The sequence below is a fragment of the Lipotes vexillifer genome, unplaced genomic scaffold, assembly GCF_000442215.2.
Source record: "Lipotes vexillifer unplaced genomic scaffold, Lipotes_vexillifer_v1.1 scaffold1489, whole genome shotgun sequence".
NCBI lineage: Eukaryota > Metazoa > Chordata > Mammalia > Artiodactyla > Lipotidae > Lipotes > Lipotes vexillifer.
In genome coordinates this window covers 228848-249325 of record NW_006776475.1, presented here as the reverse complement: position 1 = coordinate 249325, position 20478 = coordinate 228848, and the positions used below count along the sequence as shown (strand labels likewise).

Here is a 20478-nt window from a genome sequence, read left to right as displayed (position 1 = left end):
GTAATGGAAATAAAACCAAAAATAAACAAATGGAACCTAATGAAACTTAAAAGCTTTGGCACATCAAAGGAAACCATAAACAAGATGAAAAGACAACCCTCAGAATGGGAGAAAATATTTGCAAACGAATCAACAGAAAACGGATTAATCTCAAAAATATATAAACAGCTCATGCAGCTCAGTATTAAAAAAACAAACAAGCCAATCCAAAAATGGGCAGAAGACCTAAATTGACATTTCTCCAAAGAAGACACACAGATGTCCAAGAAGCACATGAAAAGCTGCTCACCGTCACTAATTATTAGAGAAATGCAAATCAAAACTACAGTGAGGTATCACCTCACACCAGTTAGAATGGGCATCATCAGAAAATCTACAAACAACAAATGCTGGAGAGGGTGTAGAGAAAAGTGAACCCTCTTTCACTGTTGGTGGGAATGTAAATTGATACAGCCACTATGTAGAACAGTATGGAGGCTCCCTAAAGAACTAAAAATAGAATTACCATATGACCCAGCAATCCCACTACTGGGCATATAACCAGAGAAAACCATAATTCAGAAAGACACATGCACCCCATGTTCACTGCAGCACTATTTACAATAGCCAGGTCATGGAAGCAACCTAAATGCCCATCGACAGATGGATGGATAAAGAAGATGTGGTACATATATACGATGGAATATTACTCAGCCATGAAAAGGAATGAAATTGGGTCATTTGTAGAGACGTGTATGGATCTAGAGATTGTCATACAGAGTGAAGTAAGTCAGAAAGAGAAAAACAAATATCGTATATTAACACATATATGTGGAATCTAGGAAATGGTACAGATGAACTGGTTTGCAGAGCAGAAATTGAGACACAGGAGTAGAGAACAAACGTATGGACACCAAGGGGGGAAAGTGGTGGGGGGTGGTGGTGGTGGTGTGATGTATTGGGAGATTGGGATTGACATGTATTCACTGATGTGTATAAAATGGATGACTAACAAGAAAAAAGAAAAAAATGAACAACAACAAAGAAAACCCAGAGCTCCTGATTTTTCTTCCAATACCTGCTCCATTTCAGTTATGGCAACTCCATCTTTCTACTTGCTCTGGCCAGTAACCCTATAGTTACAGTACTTTTTCTCCTCATATCCTCTATCCAGTCTGCCAAAAAATCGAATATATATCCAGAATCCCAAAATATCCAGAATCCCAACATTTCTACCTGCATGACTATTACCTTGGTCAAAGCCACCATCATTTCTAGCCAGAATTATTTTACTTTCTAATTAGTTTCCCTGCTTTAGCTCTTTCTCTTCCTATAGTCTACTGTTTTACTCAGTTTACACTCTATGCCCTCATTTAACTCAGATTTCATCTTCTACTCCTTAACCCCCTTCTTTCATTCTACTGAAAGACACTGGTCTCTCCACTGTTCCTTGGAAATTCCAGGAATGCTTATACCTTAAGGCTTCTGCTCTGGCTTTCTCCTCTACCTGGAGTATTCTTCAAAAGTTAACCGTATGTATGACTCCCTTATATCCTTCAAATCTTTGTTCAAATGACATTTTCTCAGAGAGGGCCACTCTGACCACCCTACATAAAACTGCTAACTCCTTCTGTATCCTTCTTACCCTGCTTTACTCCCCACTCCCACAGTAGGTATCACCTCCTAACCATGACATAGTATTAAACAACTCACTTATTATGTTTATTACCGCTTTTCACCTACTAGAATGTAATCTCTATGAGGGCTGAGAAATTGGTCTGTTTTTTTCACCTCTATATTATAAGAGCCTAGAACAGGCCTGTCGTATATTAGGCACTCAGTACATATTTGTTTAATGAATAAATGAATAAATGAAAGAACTTCTATCCTACAAATGTGTCAGACCTGAGACTTGTAACATATTCCAATTCAAAAATACTGTATCAATGTATACCACATAGATACCAGTACAGAAAGATAGTCTACACAAAGGTAAAGTATCAGTTATATATAAGAATTCTAGACAATTTATAATACATACATAAAAGGCATTTGTGACATCAATTATCTTCACTTTATTATGAGGAAATCAAGAGGTCAAACAATTTGACCAAAACCACATTTTTTTGCGGTACATGGGCCTCTCACTGTTGTGGCCTCTCCCGTTGCGGAGCACAGGCTCTGGACGCACAGGCTCAGCGGCCATGGCTCATGGGCCTAGCCGCTCCGCGGCATGTGGGATCTTCCCGGACCGGGGCACGAACCCGTGTCCCCTGCATTGGCAGGCAGACTCTCAACCATTGCGCCAGCAGGGAAGCCCTATTTTCTTATTTTTAAACTTCTTGTTCTAAGCCTGGTTTCCGAGGAGGCAAACATGACTCAGTGTAACTCAGTGGTCAGCTAACGATTGGCCATTAGATTTTCTTAAATATCTTGTCTGTATATCTTCCAACCTTTGTTGGGATTTTCATTTTGGCAGCTTAATTCCAAATGCCACATCCTTCATCATTACCTGTGATCCTTTTTTCAGTTGAAAAAGAAGTGTGATATTTGTCTTATTGCTCTATAAAAAGGACTTCTAATGACAGAATACCATCCCCTCCCCTCCCCACCAATGTCAGTTTTTCATTTCTTTTACTGTTTGGATCTCTGTATTTGTGGGGTCCTAGGATATGATATGGTAACCTGTAATGTTTTCTACATAGTTATTCCAGTTAACATGGCATTTGATTTTGTAAATCCAGACTGTAGGGCATTTCAACCCAATGAGCATACCTTAGGCTTTGTGATGTTCCCATTCTATACCTAAAGCTTGAGGTATTTAAGCAATTCTTCTGTGAGATGAGCCTGGTTTATCTTGTTGATCTTCTATTACAGACATCAAGTTTAATACGATTATGTTCACAGGGGATACAATTATGAACATGACAATCCTCTGGCTATGGACTAGCCCTTAACCGACACTAGAATAAGCTCAGGTTCTCTGGCTCATTCCATATAGTTTAAAAAGTTATAATTGGTAGAGTGAAAAATTTAGGACTACTCTCACTGCTTGTAGGGGGATGTTAAAGAAACATTGTCATGTATTTGTCCCCTGTGGTGTGTGTCTTAAATTATATTTTCCTGTAAGACAACGGTTAGAATATCAGGTAGGGGAAAATGTTTCTCTATGAGGAGAATTTATAATTGTGAGAATGGCAAGCTGGATAATAACAAATGGTAGACTAAAGTCAAGAAAAATTAAGCTAAGACTTTGAAAGAAAAATGTTTTCATATTTTATGTTATTGTGTTATCAAGAGTGATTAGGATTCTATTAAAATCAATGGATAAAAAAGGTATTGACAGGGCTTCCCTGGTGGCGCAGTGTTTGAGAGTCCGCCTGCCGATGCAGGGGACGCGGGTTCGTGCCCCGGTCCGGGAAGATCCCACATGCTGCAGAGCGGCTGGGCCTGTGAGCCATGGCCGCTGAGCCTGCGTGTCTGGAGCCTGTGCTCTGCAATGGGAGAGGCCACAACAGTGAGAGGCCCGAGTAACACAAAAAAATAAAAATAAATAAATAAATAAATAAATAAATAAATAAAAAGGATTAAAAGTAGTAAATAGTTATAGAAATGTACCAAATAGGAAGTGAATCTCTTGAAATCTTGCTCTCCCATGATAAATGTAAACAGTTTGATGAGTATTTTTCTAGATTTTTTTCTATGAAGTGAGAATTATTCATTTAACTGCACAAAAATATATCACATAGATCTTTACTGTTGTATTGTTATATTGAAAAAAAAACCCCAGCAAATTATCCAGTTACTGTATCCACATACAGACAATTCCAAAAGAAACTAGAACTAAGAAGAATGAAATTTTACCATTTGCAACAACATGGATGGATTTTGAGCATATTATGCTTAGTGAAGTAAGTCAGACAGAGAAAGACAAATACTGTATATTTTTACATATATGGAATCTAAACAATAAAACAAACAAATGAATACAACAAAATAGAAACAGACTCATAGATAGAGAACAAACTAGTGGTTACCAGAGGGAAGAGTGGTGGTGAGAGAGGCAAGATAGGGGATGGGAATTAAGAGTTAAAAACTACTAGGTATAAAATAAATAAGATACAAGAATATAATGTTCAGCACAGGAAATGTAACCAATATTTTATAATGACTTTAAATGGAATATAATCTATAAAAATACTGACTCATTATGTTGTACACCTGAAACTAATATAACACTATAAATCAACTATACTTCAATGAAAAAAAATTAGGACTAGCTAGATGAACAGACATAGAAAGATTTACACAATATACATTATATGAAAAAAAAAGAGGGAGAAAAATCTTTAAAAAATTGATTTACTGTTATGATAATAAAGAAATTTTCCCCATTTTAAACCATCAGTGCATTCCCGAGGTAATCATCTACTTGATGGTCTTAAGTAAGTAATTCTTTCAAAATACAGATGAATTTAAATTGTTAGTATTTTAGATAGCATTTTTGATTGATAATTCACCAGTCAGCTAAGTTTTTGCTTTTGGGTATAATGGCTTTGTATACTAGCCATAAAGTTATACTAGCTTTTGAAGTTATACTAGCTTCATAAAATGAAATAAGTAACTTCATCTTTTTTTCCCCCTGCATTCTGAAACATCTAATCTAGAACTAAAATTGTGTGCATCTTGAAAGTCTCACAGAGTTAACTGATAAAAAATAAAACCAGCTGGTCCTGGAATCTTTTATATACAGTTTAATATATATATGAATTAAAAGGTAAATAAGTAATTTGTTCAAATCAACTATATTCAGATTTATTTTAAGTTTCCTTGACTGACAGTGGTACATTAATGTATTTGACTATACAGTTGACCCTTGCATAACACAGGTTTGAACTGCGCACTTCCACTCATATGCAGATTTTTCTCAATAGTAAATACTACAGTACTATACAATTCACACTTGGTTGAATTGGAGGATACGGAGGAATGAGGGCCAACTATAAGTTATAGGCAGATTTTTAACTGCACAGAGGGTTGGCGCACCTAACCTCCCATGTTGTTCAAGGGTAAACTGTAATTGAGTCTGTAAATTTCTCCTTGAATTTTTCAGTCAGTTTTTGTTTCATGGAATATTTCTGTGCTGATGCAGTAGCATGATGACAGTATTAAATGTGTACAGTTAGCTTAAAAGGAAATGCACTCTGGTATATTATGTTATGCCATTATATAAAATGAAAATGGCTACATAATGAGTTCTTCCCTTTTTTTAGTTCATTTAAAAATGGAGGAGTAACAGTAACTCTGTTTACACGTACTTCTTCATGGTTAGGACTCTAGCACTCTCAAAGAAGCATATGAATATGTTAGGATTCCTTTTCCTCCTTAGAGAATTGAAATGTTCACAGTTGTATTTATGGTGATTTGGATCGTATCTCAGTCAGCTAGCCATCTGTCAAGATCAGACATCCTTTGCTTAGTCTTATTTCCCTTTTGTCTTGATTGATTGCATTTCCCTTTATTCAAATGTAAAACAAGATTTTTCTTTATAATCATATATCAAAACATATGACTACATAATATTATATAAATCTGTATAATATTCCACATATGAAAAAAACTAGGATTTTCTAGTTTTCTAGTCCACATATGAAAAAGCTAGGATTAATCTAGGAGTAGATTGGAGTCCTAATTTTTACTTCTTCTAAGATGAGCTCTGTTAAATAATTTACTATTTCATACTTTGATCAAGATAACTGAAGTTAATGCTCCCAATCTCTCTGTTACTTCAACTGAAAAATAAGGATAATTATGTGGCTCCATACAACAGGGATATAATGAAGAATTTAATGTTAATATATTTGTCATGAGGACCTTTTGTAATCTACTGATGTAAGTATACAGAAAAAGTATAATATAAAGAGTGAAGAATTTATAAAAAATGTGAAAACATGATAATTTTTGTCATCCAGTTTACTTTGTTAATATATTGATTAAAGGTGCTATTATGCATATCAAGTCTTACCTGAACCATTTTTCAGATATCCATTTGCATCTACAGTTGTATACATGATATAAGGTCCAGGCTGATTCACTCCAAAGGGCTGCAATAACAAAGAAATAGTTAAGCCTTGGAAAGTAAGTGCATCATTTGAAGTTTCTGGCAAATATATTACAAAAAGTAAACACTCCTCCATAAAATTCTTACATAGATGGTAGTTACTTAGAGAACATGTTCATAAACAGATAACCAGTGTTATCTATGAAAAAAACCCTGTATTAGTAGAAAATTCTTAATACTTTAAATGACTTGATAGTTGTATTTATATAGTTCATTAATTTTATTAGATATTTCTAAGATCTAATCATGTCTTTTCTTTATTACATTAAGGATGAGTATTTTAGGCAAAATTTTCTTTACTACTTTTGGTCCCACCTGGAATAGTTTTATTATGACATTTCTTTTGAACATAGCATTGCTTTTCCCTTCTGGAACAGACTGGGCATAGTTTATATTTTTTCAATAAATAAAATTTCTCAAAAATAAAATCCATCCATAATAATCATAATAGAATAAAAAATATTGCTGAGTAGTTCCAAAACATTTTTATCTCCTGCACTAGACTTAGAGAATACATTATTTTCCACTCAAGGAAAACATCACTGGCAGAGCCTAGTTGCAATGGTGAGGTTTATCTCCAACTTGTGTATTGTTCCCTATTTCTGGAACATTCCTCACACCTTGATACAATGATTTATTCCCTTTAGAAATCAAAGTTAATTAAGTGGGGTACAAAGAAACCAAAGTCTGCAATGGGTATCCTAAGAAGAGATAAGAAAATGATCAAGAAATGCTTTGAACACTTCGCAGAATTACAAAATTCTACTGTGCTTCCCAATAAAGTAGGGAAAAGTTAATAAAGAAGTTTAGATAGTTTAATTATGCCCTACAAATGATTTTCCTTCAAGATGACAGGCAAGAAATTATTAATTTCATTGATGCTACAATAGCTTGATTGATATTTTAAGAACTTTAGAAATCCATTTGTTTCAAAGACCGTGAGAAAACAGGTTGCTACAAGAATGGAATTACTCATAAGACATTACTAATTGAATAAGTTTCATAACAGACTATCACACAAAAAATAAAAACAAACTTGTTAATGAAGTATTTTTATGTAGAAAGAAGAATATTAGGCTTTGTACAACATACTACTTCCATGAAAGAATTACCAAAATTCTATATCTATATTGCTGTTTGTAGATAGGCAAAAGAAAGCATTTTTCTTTAGATATGCATGTTTTAAAAAAAATTAAAGTATAGTTGAAAAAGTGAAGTATATTGTGTTAGTTTCAGGAGTACAGCATAGTAATTCCATTATTTTTTCCCATATATTCCTTTAAAGGTTATTAAAAACAAGATATTGAATAAAATTCCCTGCTTCCTCTCTCCTCTGGTAACCTTAAGTTTGTTTTCTACATCTATGAATCTGTTTCTGTTTTTTATATAGATTCATTTCTATTATTTTTTAGATTCCACATAGAAATGATATCTTGTCTTTCTCTGACTTACTTCACTAAGTATAATATTCTCTAGGACCATCCATGTTACCATAAATGGCAATATTTCGCTCTTTCTTATTGCTGAGTAATATTCCATTGTATGTATATACACCACATCTTCTTAAGCCAATTGTCTGTTGATTGGGTTATTTAACGTACATGTTTTGGCAATTGTAAATTGTACTGCTATGAACATTGGGGTACATGTATCTTTTTGAATTAAAGTTTTCATTTTTTCCAGATATATACCCAGGAGTGGAATTGCTGGATCATATGGTAGTTCTATTTTTAGTTTTTTAAGGACCCTCCATTTTGTTTTCCACAGTGTCTGCACCAATTTACATTCCCACCAACAGTGTAGGAGGGTTCCCTTTTATCCACGCCCTCTCCAGCATATACTATTTGTAGACTTTTTGATGATGGTCATTTTGACTGGTGTGAGGTGATACCTCATTGTAGTTCTGATTTGTATTTCTCTAATAATTAGTGATGTTGAGCATCTTTTCACGTGCCTGTTGGCCATCTGTAGGTCTTCTTTGGAGAAATGTCTACTTAGGTCTTCCGCCCATTTTTTAGTTGGGTTGTTTTTTTTTGCTATTGAGCTGTATTAGCTGTTTGTATATTTTGGAAATTAAGCCCTGGTTGGTCACATCATTTGCAAATATTTTCTCCCATTATATAGGTTGTCTTTTTATTTTGTTGATGGTTTCCTTTGCTGTGCAAAAGCTTTTAAGTTTGATTAGTTTCCATTTATTTTTCCTTTTATTTCTTTTGCTTTGAGAGACTGATCTAAGAAAATGTTGCTATGATTTATGTCAAAGAATGTTTTGCCTATGTTCTCTTCTGGTTTTATGGTGTCATGTCTTATATTTAAGTCTTTAAGCCATTTTGAATTTATTTTTTTGTATGGTTTGAGGAGTGTTGTAATTGATTTGTATGCAGCTGTTCAGCTTTCTCAACACCACTTGTTGAAGAGACTGTCTTTTCTCTGCTGTATACATATATATATTTTTCATGTTGCTACTGAAATCCACAGTTGTTTAATTTTTATATAGAATCTAGGTCTCTTAGATCCATAAAATCTATAGGCAAGAAGGCTATAGGGAATTACCATAAGTTAGCTGGGCTAATGGAATAAATAAAAGGAAAGTTTTCATCTAAGTATCTGGACAACATAGACAGTGTTAAGCTAACTGTCTAATCTTATGGCTCTAACACTTGTTAATTAGCATAACTGCTTGAATTATCTCCCTTAATAAAATGAATTTTTAGTGAAATTGACCCTAAAACACTCCTTTTGGAGGATAAAATAGAGTTGGTGTGGAAGTCTAAACAAATTTTATACTTTTCACTTTTTTATTCAGTTATCCTATTTTACGAGCAAGTGGAATTTCTAAGTCATTCTGTGAATTTAGTTTCTTCTGATGTCATGATCAAATGTCATCAAAATGCAGTGTCCCAGCTAGAGAAGTGAGGATTGTGTTCAGGCACTGAATATTGGTAGAGCTTTAAGTGAAGAATTCACTGTGCATTTATAGCATTTACCAGGTCTCAATGAACTGTCTTTAGTATTACCTTGATCTCAGTGAATATGCTGAGAATTTTAGATTCCTAGAAACAATCATAATAATAACCGAAGTTTATTGATCATCTACAGTATGCCAGATACAGTAGTAATAACTTTATATGCATTGGCTCAACAGTCTGTTTTATCCATTTTTGAAATGAGAAAAATGAGGGCTTTGCACAGGGCCGCATGTCTAGTAAGTAGCAGTCAGGAATCCAACGTAGGTAGTCTGGCTGCAGGGTCCACACTCTTAAACATCGTGCTGTACTGACAGGCACTAATACTGGAACCAAGCACTTTTTGAAATGAATATATGGCATTTTCACAAAAACATGAAGCTGTATTTATATTTCTTCAGGATGCTGGCAGTTCATCCTGTGTAGCATTTAAAAGCCCTTTAAAATAACAACTTTATAATTTGGTCTTATCCCACAAATTGAACACTATTCTCACTGTCCCCCAAAACACACCTTTCCTGTATTTTTGGGATTCTTTGACCTTCAAAGTAGGATATGCTCGCTTTCTTGGTTCCCTTGCATGTGAATACTTGCTGCAGGTGATAGGACAACCTGGGTGGCTTTTAAGCTACATATGAATAAATTTTGAATGGGACGATCTCTCAAAGGGAGTTTTCTTATAGAATCCAAGGCAATTGGATTGTAGCCCAAGGCAATCCCTGCAGGGGTTGGTTCGAATTTCCCATGTTTGCTGATCCTGCATATACATCTCACAGAAAACTGTGCGATGCTTAATTTTAGCTCCTTTGGCTTCTGTGACTTAGAGTAAAGTAGTTTTCCATGCTGGTACTTCTTCCTGGGGTAGTGTGTATGTTCAGTAGAGTCCTGTTGAAAGAATTTGTGCTGGGCCGTTACTTTCCTTGCTTCAGATGGGATGGAGGCCTCCCACAGCACACACACTCCCTGAAGCCAATGGACTGGTGGGAGCTTCAGGAAGCAAAAAAAAAAGCCCACCCAGTTTATGGGGTGGGGTGGGAGCCTGGATTCATTTATTAATCAGGATTTCTTGAGACAGGATGGACCGTAACCCATTGTTGTCCCCAGGAAAGAGTCTTTAAGAACTGCTCACTTTGGACTGTTCTTTAGAGATACTCAACAGAGGTCTTAATTGATATGAAACCTCTCTGTGATTCCTCCTCTGTCCGGTTGTCACACTGAGATGACAGGACCCGAACATTTTCAAATTTATTAGCACAAACCCACAGCACGCTGTAGAATGAGAGAGAGAGAGAGAGAGAGAGAGAGAGAGAGAGAGAGGAAAAGAAAAAAAAGAAAGAGAGAGAGAGAGAGAGAGAGAGAGAGAGAGAGAGAGAAAGGTGAAGAAGAGAAAAAGGAGGAGGAAGGGGGAGGGGGTGGGGGAGGAGGAGGAGGAGAAGAAAGGGGAAGAGGAAGAAGAAAAGGGGAGGAGGGGAGAGAGAGAGAGGCGTTAATCAGGAGCACACCCATCACATGCAGACAGGATGCAGTGGAGGCAGCAGGCTTGTGGCTGTCAGTGATTGGTCAGGTTCTTGCAGTCCAGGAATATTCTGGTTTTCTTTCTTCCTCTCTTCACCTGCGTCTGATAAGTTTAGAAGCTGAGGAGGGAGGCAAAGGCTATTGTACTAGCTTTTGGTCCCTCCAGCTTCCATTGTATATTCTTGCCTCCTCTGTAGTAGATTAACTGACCATAGGTGGGTGGGTTCATTTCTGGACTCTATTCCATTCCATTAATCTGTGTGTCTGTTTTTGTGCCAATACCAGGCTGTTTCGATTATTTTAGCTTTGTAGTATGGTCTGAAGTCTGGGGGGGTTATACCTCCAGCTTTATTGTCCTTTCTCAGGATTGCTTTGGCAATTCTGGGTCTTTTGAGCTTCCACATAAATTTTAGGATTATTTGTCCTAGTTCTGTGAAAAATGTCATGGGTATTTTGATAGGGATCACATTAAATCTGCAGATTGCTTTGGACATTATGGCTGTTTTAACAATATTAATTCTTCCAATCCAAGAGCATGGGATAGCTTTCCATTTGTTTGAATCATCTTCAGTTTCTTTATCAGTGTTCTACAGTTTTCAGCATATAGGTTTTTCACCACCTTGGTTAAGTTTATTCCTAAATATTTTATTTTTTTGAGGTAATTTTATTTTATTTTATTTATTTTGCCATACGCGGGCCTCTCACTGCTGCAGCCTCTCCCACTGTGGAACACAGGCTCCGGACGTGCAGGCTCAGCGGCTATGGCTCACGGGCCCAGCCGCTCCGTGGCATGTGGGGTCCTCCCAGACCGGGGCATGAACCTGCGTGCCCTGCACTGGCAGACGGACTCCCAACCACTGCGCCACCGGGGAAGCCCTTAATGTAATTTTAAATGGGATTTTATTTTTTTACTTTCTCTTTCTGATATTTCATTATTAGGATAAAGAAATCCAACAGATTTCTATATATTAATCCTGTATCCTGCTAACTTGCTGAATTCATTCATTTGTTCTAATAGATTTTCTGTGGAGACACTAGGGTTCTCTACATAGAGTATAATGTCCTCTCAAATAGTGACAGTTTTACCTCTTCCCTTCCAATGTGGATAGCTTTTATTTCTTTTTCTTGTCTGATTGCTATGGCTTGGACTTCCAATACTGTGTTGAATAGAAGTGGTGAGAGTGGCCATCCATGTTTTGCTCCTGAATTTAGTGGGAAGGTTTTTAACTTTTCACCACTGAGTATTATGTTGGCTCTGGGTTTGTGATAAATGGCTTTTATTATGTTGAAATACATTCCCTCCCACTTTGGTGAGAGTTTTTATCATGAATGGATTTTCAATTTTGTCAGATGCTTTTTCTGCCTCTATTGAGATGATCATATATGTGGTTTCTGTCTTTCCTTTTATTAATGTGGTGGACCACACTGATTGATTTGTGTATGTTGAATCATCCTTGTGACCCTGGAATGAATCAAACTTGATAATGCTGTATGATCCTTTTTCTGTATTGTTGGATTTGGTTTGCTAATATTTTGTTGACGATTTTTGCATATATATTCATTAAAGATATTGGCCTGTAATTTTCTTTTTTGTAATGTCTTTGGTTTAGGTATCAGGGTGATGGTGACCTCACAGAATGAATTTCGGAGTGTTCCTTTCTCTTCAATTTTTGGAATAGTTTGAGGAGGCTAGGTATACTTGTATACTTGATAGAATTCCCCAGTGAAGCTGTCTGGTCCTGGACTTTTGTTTGCTGGGAGTTTTTTCTTTTTTCTTTTAATTACAGAATCTATTCCACTTCCAGTGATTGGTCTGTTCAAATTATCTGTTTCTTTTTGACTCATTTTGGCAGGCTGTATGTTTCTGGAAACTTGTCCATTTTTTGGAAGGTTGTTCAACTTGTTGGCATATAACTGTTCATAGTATTCTTCTATGATTTTTAATATTTCTGTGCCCCAGTCTGTCTCTGCATAGCTAGACTGAGTCTTTTCCCAGATTTCACGCCAAGCTGTGGTGTGGAGTGAGTGGGGCTGGGGTGTTTGCCCCTTTCAGTTGGAAAGGGCAGCAAGGTGGCAGCCACCAGTGCAAGGCTCTCTCTGCCCTGATAGTTGGCAAGCCAGCACATGTGCACTCCTTGTGAGTAGAGTCTAGGCTTCTCCAGCCCATTTGTCCATCTCAGCAGACTTCCCAGCAGGCAGGGGTGTGTGTCTCCTCCGTGCAGGACCCCAGGACTGCAATGCCGAGATTTTGGCTCAACTGGCTTGCTCCTCAGGGCAAGGTTCAGCCTGTGTGGACCTTCCCTTCCTTACAGATCCCTCCCAGGGGTGCAGGTCCCAACCCAATGCCTTTTATTCCCCATCCTACCCGGTTACACGGAGATCTTTCTTGCTGCTTTGGTTTTCTAGGAGTTCTTCTGCTAGTTTCCAGTTAGTTTCCTGTGGGAATTGTTCCACAGGTAGATGTAATTTTGATGTGTTTGTGGGGACAGGTGAGCTCCAAGTTCTACTCTGCCATCTTGATTCCTGCATATACATGCAGTTTTAAAGGAAATCACAGTTACCTTCATAGTTTAACTTCTATTCAACTATCTTCTTCATGCAATTATTCCTTTTTTTCTTTATAAGTTTTATCATATGCATAAATGTTAAAATATATTTGGTTATGCCTATTTTAAGTTTTTAGGTAAATGGAATAATACTGTATGTATCCTTCTGTGACTGTTTAAAAAATACATTAATTTGAGACTCATCCATGATTAAGGATGAGTAGCTTTCACGGCTGTAAAGTATTCCACTGTATGATTATAGCATAAATATTTTTCATTCTTTTGTTGATCAACGCTTGTTCCCATTTTTTTTTTGCCATGATAAACATGGCATTCTTATGTATGTCACCTGATGTACAAGTGCAAACATTTATCAGGGGTTATGTACCCAGAGGCAGAACTGTAAAGTCATATGATATATGCATCCTCAGCTGTACCAGGTAGTGCCTATTCTTTTTCTTACTGAGGTGGTATTACCAGTTTATACTCCCATCAGCTGTAAGTTGCTTCACATGCTTAGCAACAAACATTGCTAATGTGGTATACACTTCTTAACATAAATTATTTCATCTCTCCTAGGTTTGTTTCTTTGTAATAGGGTATGCCTTTTAATACTTTAAACCTGTCTCACTGCAATGAGGCTTGGAGATAATACTTATGAGGCTATATTTATCACAGTGTTATAACCTCAAATTTATTTTATTACCCATAGTCTAGTCTATGTACTGGAAGATTGATATCTTGGGCTATAAGTATTGTTTTTTGTGAACCTTCCCAATTATATTCTTTTTTTTTTTTTTTTTTTTTGCGGTACGTGGGCCTCTCACTGTTGTGGCCTCTCCTGTTGCGGAGCACAGGCTCTGGACACGCAGGCTCAGTGGCCACGGTGCACGGGCCCAGCTGCTCCGCGGCATGTGGGATCTTCCCGGACCAGGGCACGAACCCGTGTCCCCTGCATTGGCAGGCGGACTCTCAGCCACTGCGCCACCAGGGAAGCCCCCAATTATATTCTTGAATATTTTTTTCTAATTCACATTTGGAAAATTTAATACTCCTATTCACAGTATCTTATTTGACAGATTTATATAGGCTTTTCTCTTTTGTCCTATAGTCAATTTAAAAAATCAGGGAAGCAAGTGTCTGTTATGAGTCCTAAAGCTGAAATTAACTTCTCACCATGCACCAGTCACTCTGATATTAAAAGACAAGGTCCAGAAATTCAGACTTGATTCCTCTACAGAGTGGTTCTCAAAATGTGGTGCAAAGACCCCTGGAGTCCAAAAATCCCATTGGTAAAAGGGTTGGTAATTAGCAGTGGCACTAAACTATGGTTATTCAGACTTGGGTATCAGCTAACATTCCCTTGAAAATGACAAATTGAATGTCACTTTTGGGACGATAATTGATAGTATTTGTTGCTACTGATAAAATTTGAGCTTATAAATGAAATTTGAGTTTTGGAAGACTTGTGCCCACCACCATGAGCCTGACACATTAAAACCTAAAAAGTTTACTTATGGGATCAGCAGTGATATTAACTAATGTGATTTTAAAATCGTATGTGATGAAACGTTTTAAAATTGGGAAGATATGCATACCTCAGTAAACCAATATTTTCCAAATGGCCAAAGCATGATGTTACAAAACCATGCACACATGAAAGATCATTCAAAGTACAAGACAGACCAATGGATTTTGAAGTAATAGAGTAGGGAAGAATCACTTCTAGATCTAGTAAGGACCAAAAAAAAGTCTCCATAAAAGAAATAAGAACACTGTCAAAAATTGTTAAATTTTTTTTTTTGCAAGAATCAAGGAGTATCTAAGAAAAATGACTGAATCTCAATAAAACAGTGTTTATTGTTTTTTAATCTGCCCTATTCCCATAACCCCTCCCCAGCTCTGAAGTAGTCCTAAAGACCAATAGCTTTGCTACTAAGGGAGCTTTGAAAATGAACAGCTTAGCAGCAAAGGGAGGTGTGGATGTCCCTAATGTTCCATCCTTAGAGAATTATCACTATCTGACCTGTCTGGCAGTTCCCTGAAAAACTACATTCTCAATATTTGTCTTTATTTGGCCAGACTGAGAGCTTGCTCAGTGTGAACAGCTCTATCAAACTGGAAGTTTATTAAAAACAATCATTAGCGGGCTTCCCTGGTGGCGCAGTGCTTGAGAGTCCGCCTGCCGATGCAGGAGACGCGGGTTCGTTCCCCGTTGCGGGAAGATCCCACATGCCGCGGAGCGGCTGGGCCCGTGAGCCATGGCCACTGAGCCTGCGCGTCCGGAGCCTGTGCTCCGCAAATGGGAGAGGCCACAACAGTGAGAGGCCCGCATAACGCAAGAAAAAAAAAAACAAAAAAAACAAAAAAAACAATCATTAGCAATTGTTTTTATTGATGCTGCCTGAGACAGTGATATCAATTTGGGCTAATAAGCGGTTGACCAAATCTTAAAAGGAAAAATGTGAATGAGATGTTCAAAGGGGACTTTGAAAAGCTCTGACATATACCTAGGAATCTAGAAGTCCGCACATGTGTGTAACTTGTTTTCAGACAAAAGAACTGAGAAGGCCCTAATCTCTCAATCTTTTATTTAAGAAAAACTGTGTCCACTCACAGCTGACAATTAAAACTTACTGAATAAGGACTTTATGGTTATATACAATAAAGAATAAACACTTCATAGTAATAATCCAGGAAAGTCACTGGACAAACAGCAGCAATAACAACAAACGTAAGGGGGGGATTTTCAGGGTGAACACATTATTTATAATGTCCAGTTTTCAACAACAAAATATTATGACACACACAAACAGGAAAGTATGTTTCATACAAAGGGAAAAAAAAGCCGTCAATAGAAATTTCCCCCAAGGAAGCACAGATGTTTGACTTACTAGGTAGAGACTTTAAATCAGCTATTATAAATATGTTCAAAGCAAGTAAAGGAAATCATGTAAAGAATTTAAGGAAATTATGAGAACAATATCTCACCAAAATGGAGTATCAATAAAGAGATATGTCATACACACAAAAAATCCCACACTAATTCTAGTGTACAATAACTGAAATAAAAAATTCACTAGAGAGGCTCAATAGTAGATTTAAATTAGCAGAAGAAGGAATCAATAAAATTGAAGATATGTCAATTCAGATTATCCAGTGTGAGGAACAGAAAGTAAAATGAGAAACATAAAGAAAATGAACAGAGCCGTAAAGGCCTGTGGGGCACCATCAAGAATATCAACAATAATAGGATTCCCAGAGGAAAGGAGTGGAGGAGAGGCAGAAAGAATATGTGATGTGAAAATGTCTGAGACTGCCCAAATTTAATTAAATACATGAAACTGCACATCTAAAAGCTCAATGAACACCAAGGAGGATAAACTTGAAGAGATCCACACCAAGGTACATCATAGTCAAACTGTTAAAAGCCAAAGAGAGAATTTTAAATGCAACAAGAGATAAGCAACTTGTTATGTACAAGGGATCCTGAATAAGATTAAAGCTGATTTCTCATCAGAAACCCAGGAGTCCAGAAGACAGTAAGATGAATATTTAAAGTGTTGAAAGGAAAAGATAGTCAACCAAGAAACCTAAAAGGTAGCAAAATTATCCTTGAAGAATGAAGGGAAAATTAATACATTGTGAGAAAAAAACTGAGAAAATTTATCATTAACACACCTAACTAACAGGAAATACTAAGGGAGTTCTTCTGGCTGAACTGAAAGTAGACAGGAACTCAAATCCACAGAAATAAATAAAAAGTATCAGTAAAGGTAACTATAGGTAAATTTACTAGATGCTATAAATGTATGTTTGTTTGTAGCTCTTTTCTCCTATCTAATTTAAAACACTACTGCATAAAGTAATAATGAAAAAGCCATGTTGTTGGGCTCACAATGCATGAAGATGTAATATGTATGAAAATATAAGCACAAAGGAGGGGGGAGTAAACTGAGGCATATTGGAGCAAAGTCTGTTTATGCTACTGAAACTAAGTTGGTATTAATATGAAGTATACTGTTTTCTCAGTTACAATGGAAACTGTAATTCTGAGAGGAAACACTAAAAAAATAACTTCAAATATAGAGTACAAAAAACAAGGTAATTAAAATCAAATTCTAGAAAATATGTAACACAAAAGAGAGCAGTAATGGTGAAACAGAGGAAGAAAAAAGACATAAGACATAGAAGGAACAAAACAGCAAAATGGCAGAGATAAATCTACTTCATTAGTAATTATATTAAATGTAAATGGATTAAATACTGCTACCAAAAGGCAGAGATTAGCAGGATAGAAGAACATGATCCAAGTATATGCTGTCTATAAAAGACACACTTTAAATTCAAAAACAACAAATAGGTTGAAAGTAAGAGCATGGAAAAGATATACCATGGAAATAGTAACCAAATGAGAGCTGGAGTAGCCATACTAATAATAGACACAAACAGACTTTAAGAATAAAAATGTTAGTAGAGATAAAAAAGGAGTTTCATCAATCCATCAAGAAGACATAACAATTATAAACATAAATACACCTAATAACACAGGCCCCAAATACATAATGAATTGATGGGTGAAACAGGTAATTCAACAATAATGGCTGTTGGATACTATTATAATTATTAATAATACAGCAGTGTCATTCATGGATAGACCAATGAAGCACAAGATCAACAAGGGAAAAGAAGACTTGAACAGCACTAGAAATCAACTAGATCTAGTAGACATGTATAGAACACTGTACCCAACTTTAGTAGAATACATCTTCTCAAGCACACATGAAACATTCTCTAAAGGGAACCATATATGAGACCATAAAACAAGTCCTAATAAATGTAAAAGTACTGAAATTGTACAAAGTATGTTTTCTGATCACAATGGAATTAAATTAGAAACCAACAACAGAAATAAATTTGAGAAATTCATAAATGTGTGGAAATTAAACAACAGGCTTCTAAATAACCAATGGGTAATGTGACAGAGTTGGAAATGTTCACTGATATAGTTTCAAATTCCACATTACAACTAACCTTTAAGTAACTGCCACTGTTGAGTTTTGGTATACTATCAGTTATCTGAACAGGATATGAAACATTCTCTTTTTCTACTATACAGCTGTGTAAGGCTAAATTTTGTTTTTTAATATTTCAACCAAAACAATAATAAACAATGCAAAAGGAGATATGAGAATCTTTTTTTTTTTTTAATAACAGGTACTAAGGAGATTTGAAAAAAATACAAAGGGATGTTACTCTTCACTCATTTTGTATTTTGGAAAATAGTTATTTTTCCATAAAAATAACTATTTATTTTAGGTCAACATGTAATGGGTCTATTGTTTTAAAATGATTTAATAAAAACATTTAAAGTTGTTTCAGTTTTTAATTCAAATAGAGTAATACTGATAAACAAAACTCACTTAAGAAAAACTATTTGGAGTCTTCAGAACAAGAAGTTTGAGAATTGCTACTCTGTATCATGTACATAATGAGTAATTCAATCCCTACTCTGCCTTTCCCGATGGAAATGATATGACTGATGCATGTGCCTATGTGTTTTGGTTTCTTAATCCTTATGTCATAGCATTAAACATGTTTCAGGATTTTTTTTTCCCCTTAAATAGTGCCATTTACCTCCATATGAATGTTTAGTACAAAATGTAGTAAATAGGGTTATACCTTCAGCAAGTGCAAAAACTTGGATAACTTTTACTTTGTGTCTCTTCTAATACAGTAGAGATGTTAGGAGTATTGGTGTATCTTTTAATACCTTTTACATACCTAGGCTATATTAGTGGTGGTCCAAAGGATTTCAATTTTTATAAATTTATTATTTGGGAAGTGATTGTATCATTAAGGAATTTTCAATTTAAAAGGATTAGGGATTTCTGAAACAATTAATTCCTCTAGTTTAAGTATTTATACACATACCTTGAATTCCTTTATGAAAACCTGAAAAGCTAATATGCCGGGAATGCAAACTATGGGAATATCAATCAGCAATAATGACAACACATCTGTGAAAATTTCATGTAACTTCTTTCTTACTTCTCTGAAATACTTTTCTTAATTCTTATAGATTGAATGTTTGTGCCTCCCCAAAATTAATATGTCGAAGCTCCAATCCCTAATGTGATGATATGTGGAAGGTAGTTAGAGTTAGAGTCATGAGGTCAGGGTCATCAATGATAGCACTACTGTCCTGATAAGAAGAGACACCAGAGAACTTGCTCTCTCTCTCTGTCTCCCCCTGTGCACAAAGCTAGGAAAGGCCATGTGAGCACACAGTGAGAAGAAGCAAGCAAGGAAGAGGGCCTTCAACAGAACCTGACCATACTAGCACCCTGATCTCGTGATCTTGGACTTCCAGCTTCCAGAACTGTGAGAAAATAAATTCCGATTGTATTTTGTAAAGGCAGCTTGAGGTGATTAAAACAAAAATTTACAGGCCTGTGAGTTATTCCAAATATTTCACGTCATGAGAATATTTTAGGTATTAGCTTTCCAAATTTTGAAACTAAGAATGTAGTTTTTAGAGTCAGAGAATCTGGGTTCAAATTTTTCCTCTTCCACTTATTTTCTGTATAACCTTGGGAAAATTATTTAACTTTCAGTTCCCTCAACTTAAATTAGGGATAATCATAGTACCTATCTCATCGGATTGAAGTAAAGACTGAGTAAATATGTGTAAAATAATTAGATCAGTGCCTGGAACACAGTAAGTGCTCAATATGTATGCACTATTATCTTTTTACTTTGGCCAAATAAATTAATGTCTTTTTTGGTAGTGATATCTCATTTTCAATTATGTTGAACTACGAGTGAATAAAATTATTTTGATCAAAACCAGAAACATTTATCAAGTTAACATTCATTTTCTTTAGTGTACTGTAGGATTCTAAAACTACAGGAATAATTTATTTGCAAGAATGTATGTTTGGATGAAATTCCACTTCTGAGTATATATAATTGCTGTGTAAGAAGACAAGGTTGTTAGCTTACAGTAATCCCTTTTCTAAAAGTCCACTGCTGTGGTTTTCAGACTTAAGCATATATCAGAATCTCCTGGAGGGATTATTAAATTACAGATTCACTGGCTGCATCCCAAGGTGTTCCTATTTAGTAGGTCTTGGTGAGGCCTAGGAGTGTGCATTTCTTACAAGTTCCCAGGAGATGCACTGATGCTGGTGGTTTGGGGACCCCTCTTTAAGAGCCATTGATCTATTGGGACTACACTTTGTATACATTATAAAAACTGGCAGTTTATGAAAGTATTAAGTGTAACCTACACCTTTGTATACTGATTGGATTTCGACTGAATACAAGACAATAAAACCATTAATATAGT

General features: G+C 35.9%; 1 protein-coding gene across 1 annotated transcript in view; it reads right to left on the bottom strand.

Annotated features, from left to right (window-relative positions):
- ITFG1 (integrin alpha FG-GAP repeat containing 1) overlaps window positions 1–20478 on the bottom strand; it is a 244852-nt gene that overhangs the window by 18926 nt on the left and 205448 nt on the right. Inside the window, exon 14 of the mRNA XM_007450381.1 lies at window positions 6005–6083. Within this exon, the coding sequence (XP_007450443.1) occupies window positions 6005–6083 (79 nt within the window). The remainder of the gene's footprint in view (window positions 1–6004; window positions 6084–20478) is intronic.